At 40.4% G+C, this 15728-nt stretch overlaps 1 protein-coding gene across 1 annotated transcript in view; it reads right to left on the bottom strand.

Annotated features, from left to right (window-relative positions):
• Window positions 1-15401, bottom strand: part of LRPPRC (leucine rich pentatricopeptide repeat containing) — a 116197-nt gene extending 100796 nt beyond the window's left edge. Inside the window, exons 1-3 of the mRNA XM_003125183.6 lie at window positions 15197-15401; window positions 2032-2231; window positions 147-269 (exon numbers count right to left, since the gene is read on the bottom strand). Coding sequence (XP_003125231.4) covers window positions 147-269; window positions 2032-2231; window positions 15197-15345 — 472 coding nt within the window. The 5' untranslated portion in view covers window positions 15346-15401. The remainder of the gene's footprint in view (window positions 1-146; window positions 270-2031; window positions 2232-15196) is intronic.

Below are 15728 nucleotides of genomic sequence, written 5' to 3'. Positions count from 1 at the left end.
AAATACGACATATCTCACAAACACACAAAAATAAATCAAGGAAGCCCTTCTATAAAACTGAATTACAGCCTTTAGTAAAGAAATTCTTTTTTAGTAAAAGAAAAAAATCTACTTCTTATACACATCATATATTCAAACAATCATACCCAATTTCTGAAGTTCATCCCATATCCTGTGAGCAAATTCCATTCTCTCTGATAGCTTTAGTTCAGGCAAGAGAGAACCACAGCTGCGCAGCAGAAGCAAGGCTTGATTACTACCTGGGCTACCTATGAAAAGAGGTTAATGGATGAGATTTAACATAGTATCAATATCACAGAGATAAATATCAAAACTTAAATAGAAATTTGTAAATATTTAAAAATCCCCTACCTCACTAAATGTTAAAAGATAACATTTTTCATGAACCAGAAAACTCCTATCCCAATTAACAAGTGTCATTTATAATGCTATTAAAAGTTTTTAAAATTGGTCCACTTTCTTAATTAAGCTAAGGTTATAAATCTATGCAATCTCTAAGACTTTATGGAATACAAAAACACAAAGAAACTAATTTATAAGGAGTTACTGCAATATATGAAGCCTAAGCTTCTCAATATTTTATGAAAATAGTACAAAGCAATACAATTAAAACCCATGAATATCCAATTTAGGTTATAATCTACTAGAAAATATAAACTTCTTTCTCTCTTTATCCATGGCCTTTTATCTACATGTCCCTGAAACTGACTTTAAAACAAAAACAAAAATAAACCACTCATTGCATGATTCCATTTATATAAGGTATCCAGAATAAACAAATCGACAAGGACAGAGAGTACACTCACTAGTGGCTGCTTAGGATTGGAAGGGATGAGGGTTTAAAGCTGATGTTTAGGAATGGGGAGGTTTCTTTGTGGCAGGTGATAAAAATGTTCTAAAACTGACTGTGGTGACAGCTATACAACTCAATAAATCAAAGAGAAAATGATTTAAAAAACTATCTTTAAATGCATGTAATTATAATTGATACTTCCTCTGTATCCCTCATTATTAGATTCTACAACTTTTCAATGTGACTGAAATCATGAATGAGCTTTAGGAAGATGGTGAATGCTCAAAATTACATGTGTGGCTTGCAATGTAGGCTTTTGTGTGAGTGCGTGGGACTGGGCTTTTTTGGGGAGGGGTGATTAGGGTCTACAAATTTCTATCAGGTTATCAAAGTTGCATAAGTGACTCAAATAGATTTTAATAGCTAAGTGAAAATGAAAGAGAAATAATGATTATCAGCCTTTCTGGGTAATCTGTCATATGTGATCATCTTAGGGAAGGCAGACATTATACAAGGGAAGATAAGAATAAATGTGATGGGAGTTCCCGTCGTGGCTCAGTGGTTAGCAAGTGCATCTAAGAACCATGAGGTTGTGGGTTCAATCCCTGGCCTTGCTCAGTGGGTTAAGGATCCGACGTTGCCGTGAGCTGTGGTGTAGGTTGCAGACGCGGCTCGTATCCCGCGTTGCTGTGGCTCTGGCGTAGGCCGGTGGCTACAGCTCTGATTTGACCCCTAGCCTGGGAACCTCCATATGCTGCAGGAGCAGCTCTAGAAAAGGCAAAAATACAAAAAAAAAGAATAAATGTGATGGAACATGATGGAGGACAATGTGAGAAAAAGAATGTATACACGTATGACTAGGTCACTTTGCTGTACAGTAGAAATTGACAGAACACTGTAAATCAACTATAATGGGAAAAATAAAAATCATAAAATTAAAAAAAAAAGAATAACATCTTCCAAGAAAATTTACCACTGAAAGTGATTCCTTTATAAACTGTGGAGAAAGAAAATTTTTATTTGCTGATTTTGAAATAAACATGCAAAACAAAATGTTTCAGTTACTCAAAACCTTGCTCTGATGAGTTGGAAAAACACAAGATGATGATCATAACACAAAATTAAAAGTACCAAATCACGTGGTCTATAATGAGCTTACTCTCAAACCAGTACTTATTTAAGAAGTTCAACTTTTTGAACAGAAAATCTTGAAATACCTGAGTGGCACGTGTTATCAAAGACTTTTTGTAGAAGAGTCTTAGGGATGCGACCAGTTCTTCGGACAGAATTATCTAGCCTCATTAGAGCCCAATCAAACTGACTGGCATTCCTTTTATGAGAAGAAGCAGGCTCCTCCTGAAGATAGTTCTTTTTCTCAGCAGCAATAGTATATAGCCTGACTTGGCTCTGTAGCCCTCTAGAAAATGAAACACAATGAGAAATACATTAAGTCAACTACTATTCATACAGGTAATTTCGGTGAGTAAAATTTATACAAAACTTCCGTATTAATTACTAAACACCTAAGTTCATAGCACAAAAGCAAAAACGCTCGGAGCAGTATAAATTGGCAGGAAAGTTTTGACCCTTGCTTTACATAAAAACACATGTACATAAATTTTATGCAAAGTAGTCTCTTGAATAACTGTTTGACACTGTCTCAATCTTCCACATGGAATCATCTCAAACTAAGGCAATAATATGGTACATTTTCAGTGCTGTTTTAATCTCCTTAACCAAAACCAAGTTAATGAAGGAAAATGAAGATTATGCTACAAAGCTCCTCTCACCTCTACAAATGAGAGAGGATATCTAAAATATATCTAAAATTCTGAAGAATTCTAAAGCATTTTTCCTTTTTTTTTTTTTGTCTTTTTGCCATTTCTTGGGCCGCTCCCGCAGCATATGGAAGTTCCCAGGCTAGGGGTCTAATCGGAGCTAAAGCCACTGGCCTACACCACAGCCACAGCAACACGGGATCCAAGCCGCATCTGCAACCTACACCACAGCTCATGGCAACACCGGATCGTTAACCCACTGAGCAAGGGCAGGGATTGAACCCGCAACCTCATGGTTCCTAGTCGGATTCATTAACCACTGCGCCATGACGGGAACTCCTCTAAAGCATGTTTCAAATGTTTTCTAGGTATAGATTATGAATTTAAAAGAAAAACAAATGTCAAGTTAAAATTATGCACTTTTTAAAGGCTCATTAAGGACAAAAGAATTTCCAATCTGTCTAAATAAATCTGAAACATTTTATAGTGACAATGTTTCAGCTCTTGATTTAAATTTGTCAAAAGGCTAACTGTATACTTTCTTAATTATTTTAACAACTGCAACCATCAAAAATAAAACTAGATTCTGGTATTAAAAATCACTAATTTGGAGAAAGTCAAAAAGAAAAAAATGTTTATACATTAAGTAAGGTCAAACTGGTACATATGCATTTACAAAAAGCAGACAACCATTAAACCATTCAATATTTTAATAACACAGGACTAACGTGCAAGCTAAATGCTCTAAAACATGAAATCAGAGACATTTCATGCTATAGAAATACAGGCTATACCTAATTTACAAATACCAAACTTAGAAATAATCCCTATGTGTGAAGGAACCCCTGTCATAAATTTCTGAACTGAATTTAAAACTTTTTCTGCATTCAAATCTCACACAAAATTATCTAATTCAGAGAGATTTACCTATTTAGCCCAAAATATCATAAGACTTTTCAGAAGTAGCCGGTAAATGTAACTAAATAACATACACTAAGTATATATGAACCAAGTATAATGTAAAAACACTCTACTTATTAATTTAAGAATGCCTTTAGGATGATAATCACATTTTTCAAGCATGAGCACATTTTTTTTTTTTTTACTACAGTCAAATGCCAAAATAAATACTTACATAGTAGTAAGTTTAAAAATAAAATCGTTGACTTCCTAGCCTTATGTTACTAAACTGGAAAACCTGTCACAAATTGAATGATTAAGTCCTAATGTTACATTAAAAAGCTACAGCAGTAGTTTCACCACGAGATTATATAAAACACAGAGGCAGTAATTGACACTAGATTAGAAATTCTACCACTGCGACCTGAGACAAAAACACAACTGCTCTGGCCATCAATAATTCCACCTATGTCAATCAGTAGACTGAGAAACAATGGGGAAAAAATTCAACTAAGTAAGACAGTGCCTTAGCTTTGTAAACCTAATGATCAACACTTGTAGAGAGCTGATTAAAGTCTGTTACGTGAAAGGAATTAATTCAATGCTAGATTTTTACCACAGAAGATGCACTCCTACAAGTATTTACCCCTTATGTTCAAAAGTTTTCTCTGGTCGTTTAGCTGACTACTGGATCTGTTGTTACTAACTATGCCCTTGTTAGTCAAGCAAACACAAAATATTATTTTAAGCCACCCAGAATAATGTGTCAGGTTCAAGTGTGCGTGAAATAACATAGTCCAACGAAAGCTGATATGGAGATTTCCCATCTGTAGTGAAGTACTTTTGTCAACTTTTTTACACAACTCAAATCTGATACACCAAAGGAGCATAAAAATAAAAACCTTTGCTTAAAGTGCAGCTTTAGAATGTAAGATCAAACAAACACAAACAAAATTCAGGCAAAAGACAGAGCTGTTGATAAACCAGCACGGCATTCTGCAACATTCTAAAGCTAGTTTTTCTCACGAAGAAGTGTTTAAACCTTCACATAAGTTTGTCTGGCTTTAAGGAGTTCCGTCAAAATATGAATCTACCATAAAATAAATTGGGGAGGGGAAGGGTTACATATTTAAACCAAAGGATTCTTCACTCTTCGAAAAGATTCTCTGTGCAGTGCTTTCTACATTTCTTATTGGGCCCAGAATTTACTTTTAAATTCACCTGAACACAACCTGAAGGAAACAAGAATTCCACAGCCTGGACCAATAGGAAACGCTATGATGGGAAGGCGACAGCAGGGGGTTAAGGTGGGTCTATGCAAGGCAGGAACCTCCCCCATAGGCCTGTAGAAGCTGAAATGCACCGCCTCCAAATCCTGATGACCAAGACTGATGTAGACACAAAAGGGAATTATTTTGTTGTTTCATCCAAGTGTCTTAAATGGCTCCTTTGGATTTTTGAGTTAAACTCTCAGGTTGTCCTGAGACTCCAGCACGCATTATGAACATCCAGGTTACCCGTGAATTTTCTCTGGCAAACTCTGGCACTTAAAAAGTTATTTTTCTCAGGTTTAGGGGGCTTGTTTTGTTTTCTTCTGTAATCAGTGGTATGGTTTTTTAACTCTTTAAAGTGAAAAATGATTTTATAGTTGAGCGTCCACATTTCAAAAAGGTACAAGGACTTGATTATTAGATTATTATAAACAGGCTTCCATGGGACTCCACTATTAAATCTGTAACTTACAAAAATGCTTTATTTTTTTCAAGGCATTTTCAAGTTTACAGAAAAACTGTCAGAAAGTACTGAGTTCCCATATATTATACCCTATTTCCCCTCTACCCAGTTTCCTCTGTCAACAATTTGTATCAGTGTGGAGCATTTGTTACAAGTGATGACCAATATTGATACATTCTTATTAACTAAGGTCTCTAGTTTACAAGAGGGTTCACTCTTTGTGCCTACACATCTCACAGAACCATGCTGCCCCCAAAATGCCCTCTGCTCTACCTATTCATCCCTTCCCCCATCCTCCTGAACCCCTAGCAACCACTTTTTACTTGCCTTGTTTTGCCTTTTCCAGAATGCATATAGTTGGATCATACAGTATAGGCTTTTTCAGACTGGCTTCTTTCACCTGCCATTACACACTTAAGGTTCCTCTGTGTCTTTTCCTGGCTTGATAGCTCATTTCTTTTTAGTGCTGAATAACACACCAGTGCATGAATGTACCACAGTTTATCTGTTCATCTACTGAAGGATGTGTTGGTTACTTCCAATTTGGGGCAATTATAAATAAAGCTACTGTACACATTTGTGTGGAAGGAACTTTTCAACTAATATCTAGGAGTGTGACTGCTGGATCATATGGTAAGCCTATGTTTACTTAGCTTTGCAAGAAACTGTCAAACTATCTTCCCAAATGACTTTACCATTCTGCATTCCGACTAGCAGTAAATGAGAGTTCCTACTGCGCCATATTCTCAACACAGGTGCCATCAGTGTTTTGGATTTTAGCCATTCCAACACGTATGCAGTGGTATCAAATTGCTGTTTTAACTTACAATTCCCTAATGACATATGCTAGGAGCTTTGCAGGTTTTAGATAGTCTCAGTGCTATTTCTTCAGGTAAACTTTTTATTGAATTGTTACTCACTCCTTATTAATTTTGAACACACACCAAACTAATCACATACATCCTTGAAACTTTCCCTTCCCTATTCTCTTCTTCCTTTTCCACTGCTATTATCAGCCAATTTAGCATCACTTTGGAGCTATCAAGAATTTAAAGGACACAGATACATGATAGAACAGAAATAAAAGGACACAGATACATGATACAAGAGAAATAATCAGTAGCTAAAGTTTACTATGCAGTTAATAAATGCTAGATAATAGAAAATTATGCCTATAATTCTCGACTTCACAGATAAGAATGTAACTTGCCTAAAGTCAGAGGAAAAGCTAGTTAATGACAGGGCCAGCATTTGTACTTTGGAGAGTTTCATTCTGAAATGACCTCAAGCAAACTAATCTGGCTGCAACAGGCAGTTACTGGAAAGTGGTAAAAATTAAACAGGGAAGGTGAGACTAGATAAGGCAAAAGTCCTACAAAAGCTGATAACAAAGGGATTTGGATTTTATGACACGCTTTTAAAATACAAAACTAAGGTCCTCTCAGCTTATTTTGAGGCATTCTGTAGGCAATAGGTATCTCAAATTTATCTCATATTCTCACCAATCCCTATTTTAATGATTCCACTGAGCTTTCTTTAGCCTGTTGATATGGCTGATCATTACCAATTTTTCAAATGTTGAGCCAGCCTTGCACACATGGAATAAACCGAACTTGGTCACAGTATATAATTCTTTTTAAACATTTAAACATACAAACACTGATTCCAATTAAATTTTAAAATGCCAAAAATTTTAAAAGATAATGACTCCTTCTGAAATTGGTTGGTATTCCTTTTAAATTTCTCCATTGAGACTGACAACATCACCTTGACATTGTTTTCCTCAAGCTCAAAAATCTTAGAAAATTATCTTATTGCTCAAGCCCTCTCACCTTCACATCCCATCTGCTGCACCCTCATATGCCTCTTAATGTCTAAGTTCCTTGTTCAATCCAGAATACAAGGATTTTTGCAACAAACCCCTAGTTAGTTTCTCAGACTTCAGGTTTTCTTTTTTTTTTTTTTTGGTCACACCCAAGGCATGTGGCAGTTTCCGGGCCAGAGATCAAACCCATGCCACAGCAACAACCTGAAGCACTGCAGTGACAGTGCCAGATCCTTAGCCCGCTAAGCCACATAGGAACTCTGGCTTCAGGTTTTCTTCATACAACTGCCAGATCATTTATCCTCAAAACCATCTTCATGACACTACCTCTTTGAGATCCTATAATTTTTTCACTTTTATCACTACAAACAGAAGTTCTTTCATTTACCAATGTATTAAAAGATTTATTGGGAGCTCCCATCGTGGCTCAGTGGTTAAAGAATCTGACTAGGAACCATGAGGATGTGGGTTTGATCCCTGGCCTCGCTCAGTGGGTTAAGGATCTGGCGTTGCCGTGAGCTGTGGTGTAGGTTGCAGATGCAGCTGGAATCTGGTGTTGCTGTGGCTGTGGTGTAGGCTGGCAGCTACAGCTCTGACTGGACGCCTAGCCTGGGAACCTCCATATACTGCAGGTGCCGCCCTAAAAAGAAAAAAAGACAAAAAAAAAAAAAAAAAAGATTCATTGAGCATCTTCTATGTGTAAGGCACTGTGCCAGGATCACTCTTTCTGCTTATCTAGTGAGTAAATCTGATCATCAACTGGTGAAACAAAAACAAAACACCAGTTGTGTTAAAGTCTGTAAAGGAAATAATCGAGGAACTGCGATCAAAGAGTAACACTAGGGTTCTACCTTGGATAAAGTGTACAAATAAGACAACACATAAGTTTTTAACTAGGGATGAAAAGAAGCAGCCAAACGGACAGCAGAGGACGAGTATTCTAAGTAAAATAGAACAGTCAGCAAATCAAGCAGGTGGGCAACAGATAAGACAAAAGTTGGAGGGAGAAATTACGGGCTAGATTATGAAGGATTCTGAAGACAAGGAGTCTGGATTTTATTCTAGGTACAGATTTTATTCCAAATACAGAACTGTATCAGAACCGTACCAAAGGTTTTTAAGCAGGGGTTATGGCATGATCGATTTCTGTTTTGAAAAGATCAGTTTAGCTGCAGGGTGAAGAAAAAATTAGGGGCAGCAAGAATTATAATGCAGATACCATTTAGGATGCTGTTGCAGCGGTCACAGTGAAAGACTGATGGAAGTTTAGAGCAGGGGGCAGTGGAGACGGGAAAGAAATACAATTATCACCAAGGCCCCACCTGATTTAACTGCAAATTCCAGGCAACAAATCTCACCAGTAAAATTTGTTAATTCTCATTTCATGTAATAGAGAAAACTAACATAAAGGTGCCCTAGAGAAACTTAATCTTTTTTATACATCTTAATCTCTTGGGTATCATTTTCATAAACACTTGATAAGCACAATCTTAGAAACAAAACCACAAGGCTCCATGGCATGGTGGAAACACATGAGCTTAGAGATCGTGGGCTTGAGTCCTAAAGACCAGCCTGAGTTCAGGCTCTGTCATTTATAAGACGGCCAAGTTTATCACAATCATCTCTCCTAAGCCTGTGAAATCTCAGAGATAATAGTATGCACCTCACAGAAATATCTCAAAGATTGATTGATAATGCAGTGTTTCCCAAAATATTGCACTTCTACTAGGAAAAGGATTTTAGCACGTAGACGAAGACTTTCCATTTCAGTAGTTTTATTTACTTTAATATTTTTAAATAACTATTACATCAAGCATTCTTGCTTAAAACAAAATGTTATAAAAAAAATGTCACCTTAAACCTAAATAAACCAATGGAAAAAATATTAAATATAAATAACATTTTACATAGAACTCAGATTTGGCAAAAAAAAAAAAAAATCTGAAGGCAGTATACAAATGCCCAATGTTCGGCAATACTGAGAAAATACACATAAAGGATCCAGCAAAGTAAGCATAATAAATATTAACTACATATTTCTTCTTTTTAAAATGTATTAACAGGAGTTCCCACCGTGGCTCAGTGGTTAACGAATCCGACTAGGAACCATGAGGTTGCAGGTTCAATCCCTGGCCTTGCTTGTTGGTCAAGGATCCAGCGTTGCCATGAGCTGTGGTGTGGGTTGCAGACTCGGCTCGGATCCCGCGTTGCTGTGGCCATGGTGCAGGCTGGCAGCTGTAGCTCAGATTAGACCCCTAACCTGCAGAAGAACTTCCATATGCTGCAGGAATGGCCCCACCCCCAACAAAGAGTGCTCAATACTTATTATAGAAGGCACTCAGTAACTATCCGTTGTTTCATCTTTAAAAACTTTCGTAAAGTTGTCACAGAGAACTTTCTCCCTGAATTATCTTTCCCCCAGAAATCCTCCCTGAATTTTGCAAGACCTCGATTCTCCAAAGTCTTGCCCAGTTAAGCTGTGCCCCAAACACTGCTTTATGTTTTATGGTTAAGCCACAGAATTTTAGACTAAAAAAGTCACTTGCAACCCTTCTACACTTCCACAACAGTCTCCTGGCTTAAAACACCAAAGCCATTCCTTTCCACCTATCCAGATGTCCCCTCCATCTCAGGCTCCTCCAGTCCAAAGGGATGTCTCTGTCTCAGCTACAACAGGAAGTGGTGAAGAGTCAGTTAACCAGGCTGGGACCTCTCGTGTGATGTGGAGCAAAACACTCTGCAGTCTCTATAAAGTGAGAGTGCGACAGACTAGGTTATTCCAGAGATCCCCTCCAGAGTTCACATTATGAGATCTTATCATGTGCTTATTTACCTGTCATAGTCTCCACTTCTTAAATTTATAATGTATTATGTATACTGCCTTTTAAAAAATGCTTTTATGTCCATAAATAGTCCCTTCAGCACCTAAAATATAACATATTCAAAATACTTGGGAACTAAGAATCACAGTATCTGCAGCTGAATCCCAACTGGAGCTCCTGGGTAAATTACTCTACCCCTCTAAGCCTCAGTTTCCTAATCTGTAGTATCAACCCACAGAAGATGAAACGTGTGTGTGACATATAAACAGTTTGAAAATGGCAAAGATCTACACCAAAGTACTATTATTTACCCTAATCCCCAAATCTATTTTTCCTGATTCTAACAAACTTGCTAAGCTCCTGTTCTCCTTCTCAGAAAAAGAAGCATCTTCAGTTCTGCACCATCTACTTGAGCCCCACCAACCCTACTCTGCAGTATCGAGGTTGTTCCTTACTGATCCATCCATCCCTTGTCTCTTATCACCCCTGGAGTCTATGCAAAATGTCAAGACCTAGACCTCACAAAACCTTCTGGGGGCTTCCAACCAACTTTCTAGTCAATTGTGGTAGCTTTAAGAAACTGGCTGGCCTTTGCACTATCTATTTCCACTACACTCCACCCCCAACACCACATAGGATAAAAGACGGCCTTAAAGTTTCTCCCTGCTCTTTCTTCCCCTGGAATATTCCGACAGCTCACTACGTGTGTCCTCTTAAACTTGAGCGATCCCCTACCACAAATGTTAACTCTCTTCCCTCTGAAATGTCACAGTATTATATTCCTCTTTTGAACAGCACAAATATGACGGTTGTACATGTGCCTATCACAGGCCTCTGTAATGGATGAACAGGGAAGCAGAGGCTGAACTGCAACTCCAAAGGACTCAGACTCACAATATTTGTTTTTTGGGTTTTTTGTTTTTGTTTTTGCCTTTTTGCCATTTCTTGGGCTGCTCCTGCGACATATGGAGGTTCCCGGGCTAGGGGTTGAATCGGAGCTGTAGCCACCGGCCTACTCCAGAGCCACAGCAACGCAGGATCTGAGCCGCGTCTGCAACCCACACCACAGCTCATGGCAACGTTGAATCCTTAACCCACGGAGCAAGTCCAGGGATCAAACCCGCAGCCTCATGGTTCCTAGTCGGATATGTTAACCACTGAGCCACGAAGGGAACTCCAAGAAAGTTTTTTGTTTTTTTTTTTTTAATGAAAGGTAAACAAAGAAAAGTTTTGTTTCAACTTTAGAAGTCACAGCATTCTGTCATAGGGCATCATGTGATCTTCACTTTAAGACAATCATCAATCTAGATCCACTGCCAAACTGATTCAGCTCAAAGCTTACCTTTTCTCTGAAGCCCCTAAGTACTGACTAACAAATTCTATCACTCAATAATACTCATCCGTCCCTCTCAGACATTCCTGGAAATCAAGATCATAGTGGATCTGTAGGGATTCACTGCACAATGGGATAAGTACGCCTTCAAACTCCTTTGCATCTCACACATATTCCTTCATCAGTCTCTAAGATCTTCACTGATTCACGAACAGACATTTGACATCTACTAAGCGCCACAAAGTTAGACAACAGGGGAGGCAAAAAGAGTAAGACAAAATCCCTGCCTTCAAGGAACTTAATACCAGTCTGGAGGGCTGGTGGGTACACAAGCAGCTGTGTTAACAGGTGCTTTAGTGATTCAGGATCTGAGAGAAAACTCAAGAAGGGAGTGGTCCAATGGGAGAGAGATTTAACAGAGAAGAGGAGACACATCCCAAGAGTGAAGGTCACAGTCAAAGGCAAAAAAGATGTGCACCATGGCCCATCAAAGCCTTGCTGGCTCACAGACCAGCAGCACCTTTATCATCTGCAGGTGTGTTAAAAATGCAGACTCTCAAGCCCCTGCCTATACCTACAAAATCAGAACCCGCATTTCCACAAGAGCGCCAGGGAATCCATATGCTCATGACAGTTTCAGAAGCCCTGATGTAGAGGACTTCAAAGTAGTAGTTTGGTATGGCTAGGATAGAGGATACCATGGGAATGAACTCAAGAAGTGAGGTTGCAGGAGTTCCTGTTGTGGAGCAGCGGAAACAAATCCGTCTAGGAACCATGAGGATGTGGGTTCCATCCCCGGCCTCACTCAGTGGGTTAAGGATCCAGCATTGCCATGAGCTGTGGTGGTAGGCTGCAGATGTGGCTCAGATCCTGCATGGCTGTGGCACAGGCTGGCAGCCGTAGCTCCAATTAGCCCTCTAGTCTGGGAACCTCCATATGCCATGAGTGTGGCCCTAAAAAAAAAAGAGGCTGCAAGCCACCAGTGTCTGATTTTAAGTGGGAAAAAGATGTGATCAAATTATAGGGGAAACAATGGAATAATGTGAGGGTTGGAGAAAGAGGGGAATTATTCCAGATGAAACAGATCTAAGAGAACTTAACCATTTGTGCAATCAATACATAGGGGCAGGGTGGGGACAAGGAGGTGAGAAATCTCTAGGAAGCAGGCAGAAATTGCAACATCCACTGTAATAGGAAACATATGAGGAACAGATTTGGGGGGAAAGACAAATTCGGTTTGATATTTTCCTTTTTTTTAATTTTTAAATTGAAGTATAGTTGATTTACAATGTTGCATTAGTTTCTGGTGTACAGCAAAGTGATGAATCCAGTTTGAGAGGTGATGGGTTTAGAGTTCAACCAGTGGAAGTGTCCAGTAGACAGTCTATAACTAGGAGGAGAAATATTGCCATCATCAAATAGATAGGCATGGGCGGATACTCTGAAAATGGAAGAGGTCACCCAAAGGGAAGGTCACAACTGCAGCTCTGATCTGACCTGGCCTGGGAACTCCTTATGCCACAGGGTGGCCAAGAAAGAAACAATAACAACAAAAAGTAATAAATAAGACAATGATAGCTTTTCCCAGTGGCGTGACTGCAATGGGTTGGAAGAGTGAATGTTAAGTGAGGAAATGAAGAAGACAGGAGTACAGACAGGGAGGAGAGACTAGGAAGCATCTTGAGCCCAGTTTGGGGAAACGTTTTGTTTTTCAGGTGGGAAAGATGTGGGCATGCTTACAGGCTGTGGATAGGAAACTGTTTAGAAAGGGTTCAGAATCCAGGAGAAAAAAGGAAATACTTTATTATTGCTTACTATGAGCTGAGCATACAGTGGTGAACAAGACAAAGTTTTGCCCACATGCAACTCACTTTCTACTAAGGAAACAAAGAGCAAGCAGATAAATAATATCAGATAGGAGTTTCTCCTGTGGCTCAGCATGTTAAGGATCCAGTGTTGCTAGAGCTGTGGCTCAGATTTGATCCTTAGCTCAGGAACTTCCATATGCCACATGTGCAGCCAAAATCAAATCAAATCAATCAATCAATCAATCAATCAGACAAGTGAGACATGCCATGATAAAACTGAAATAGGGTTGTTTTTTAGATTGTTAAGGTTAAGACCTTTCTGAAGAGACAGCTTTTAAGATGAGTCCTGAGTGACAACAGATGAGCTTTATAAAGAGGGGAAAGGCTTGTGACCTCTATTTTACAGCAACAAACTGAGGATCAAAAAGCTTAGGTGGAGTTCCTGTGGTGGCGCAGTGGAAACAAATATGACTAGGAACCATGAGGTTTCGGGTTTGATCCCTGGCCTTGCTCAGTGGGTTAAGGATCCAGCATTGCTATGAGCTGTGGTGTAGGTCGAAGATGCTGCTCAGATCTGGCATTGCTGTGGCTGTGGTGTAGGCCGGCAGCTACAGCTCCAATTAGACCCCTAGTCTGGGAACCTCCATATGCTGCAGGTTCGGCCCTAAAAAGACAAAAAACAAAAACAAAAAAGCTTAGGTAACATTATGCAGCGAGTAAATGGAGCCCAGGTCTGATGAGGACCCAGACCACTACCCTTTCTACTAGACTGGGCTACCTTTACTGTTTTCCTCAAATGCAACTGTAGAGATGAACTGTAACATCGACCCTCCTTGGCCTAACAAACACATGAAGGACTGAAAAATATGGCATAACTTTCTCAAAAGAAACTCTTTGAAAGCAGAGGCATGACTTCTAAGGATTAGCTGTTCAGGCCTAATGAGCAAGTAAATCTAGGTAGGCTCCAAGTTATAAGTAGGCTATATTCCAAAAATGTATAACTAAGTTGTTAAGAAGTCATAAAACATTTCCTCATATAACTTTATACATATAGTTGGCTTCCAGCCTGGTTCACAAAAATCCACGCAATCACAGCTATTACTGTTACTATGATAGTAATTAAGAAAGCATTAACTAGGTATCAGGTCCTATATTTTTTATAGATAATCTCATGCAATACCACCAGCACTATTACTACTCCCTTCTTAGAACCGAGGAAAGTGACGCCTGGAGATGTTAAGTAACTTATCTGATGGCATAATGCAAATGAACAGAGACGCCTAAAGTCCTCCCCGTGGCCAATTCCAGATCCTTAACTCTTAATCTTTGTGCTGTCTCTCAAAGTATCTTTACATATAAACACGAGTCTTTCCAAAATCAGTTTTTCTCCACTTCTAAAACCTTGGTGCCCATCTACTCTTCTCAAGTAATCAGAATCCTACTCAACACTTTCATCAAACCCCCTTATCCTCTCCCTTGCAAAGTCTACACCAAACACATCTCCTGATAACCCACAACCCAAACAGGCATTTAGCCACATATTTGACCCCCACGGAGAATGTAACTTGCCTTTGCACCGCCGGTTCCCACAGAGTGCCTGAAATGTGTTCACTTATCCATTCTTTAACACTTTCAAAGCCTACTGTGTCAATTCTTAGCCCACAGCACATCGTCGTAAATACTGAGGTAAACTCCACCAAAAAAACGCAGTCAAGAGCCCAAACTGACCATAATTAAACGTTCACCGCTACGTTATCCCGAGCTTTTGAAATCTAAGTCCTAGCTGGTTAGAAAACACCAATAAGACTTGCACGTGGGACAACACCCCAGCGGGTCAATCACAAGGGAAGAAGTAAACCTAACCCCTGACAGCAGCCTTCAAAGCCCGCGTTTCCTAGGCCGTTGGTAACCCTAGGACAGGAAGACCGAGTCCGAGGCGGCGAGGGCAGGATCCATGCCGGAAGCAAGCCATGCCTCTAGCTGTGACCTTCTGAAGGCGACCGTCCCTGTCACCCGAAACTCCCCGGGTGGGGAGCGTGGTCCGAGGCCCGGGGACGCCTGGCCCTGAAGCGCCAAGGAGAGCCTGGAGAAAGCACAGGTGAGACCCGGCCCCCGCCCGCATCCACGACCCCGGAGGATGGCCGCACTGCCAGGAGGCCGGGGTAAGCAGCCGAACACTCACCCGGCGACAGGCCGGGCGCGACCGGTGGGCAGACAGAAGGCGGCGTGCGGCCGGCCCGGGCCACCCGCGAGGAGTCGCAGGGATAGCGGAAGGCTCTTGGCCGCCCTGGCACGGAGGAGCCAGCGAGCGGGTCTCAGCAGGGCTGCCATGGCTCGGCTGTCCCTACAGCAGGAAGCACGCTCGGCGAGAAGGACAGGAGGAGCACGTGACCGCGGGGTCGCCCGGCGTGGGAGAAACCAAAAGGCGGAAGTTCCAGATAAGGGGGGAGGCACGTGTTGTTATAACTTGAAAAATGAAGATACACGTTTCTCCGAGGATTTTTAAGCCCTGTAAGATGTTGATAGAATGAAATATCTTGGTTTATCATTTTAGAGAGCGTCTTTTTACGTTCTCTTTCTTCATGACAGCGTGTTCAGTCCTTCCACCCCTTCACTTTTCAGTTGGTAGAGTCGGATGAGGTCGACTCCTCCCAGATTGGCGCAAAGGCTTGCGGGGGCCCAACTAGCGAGAATAGCCGGGAACGCTGGAGAAG

The sequence above is a fragment of the Sus scrofa genome, chromosome 3 (assembly GCF_000003025.6).
Source record: "Sus scrofa isolate TJ Tabasco breed Duroc chromosome 3, Sscrofa11.1, whole genome shotgun sequence".
NCBI lineage: Eukaryota > Metazoa > Chordata > Mammalia > Artiodactyla > Suidae > Sus > Sus scrofa.
This window is presented reverse-complemented; position numbering and strand designations above follow the sequence as displayed.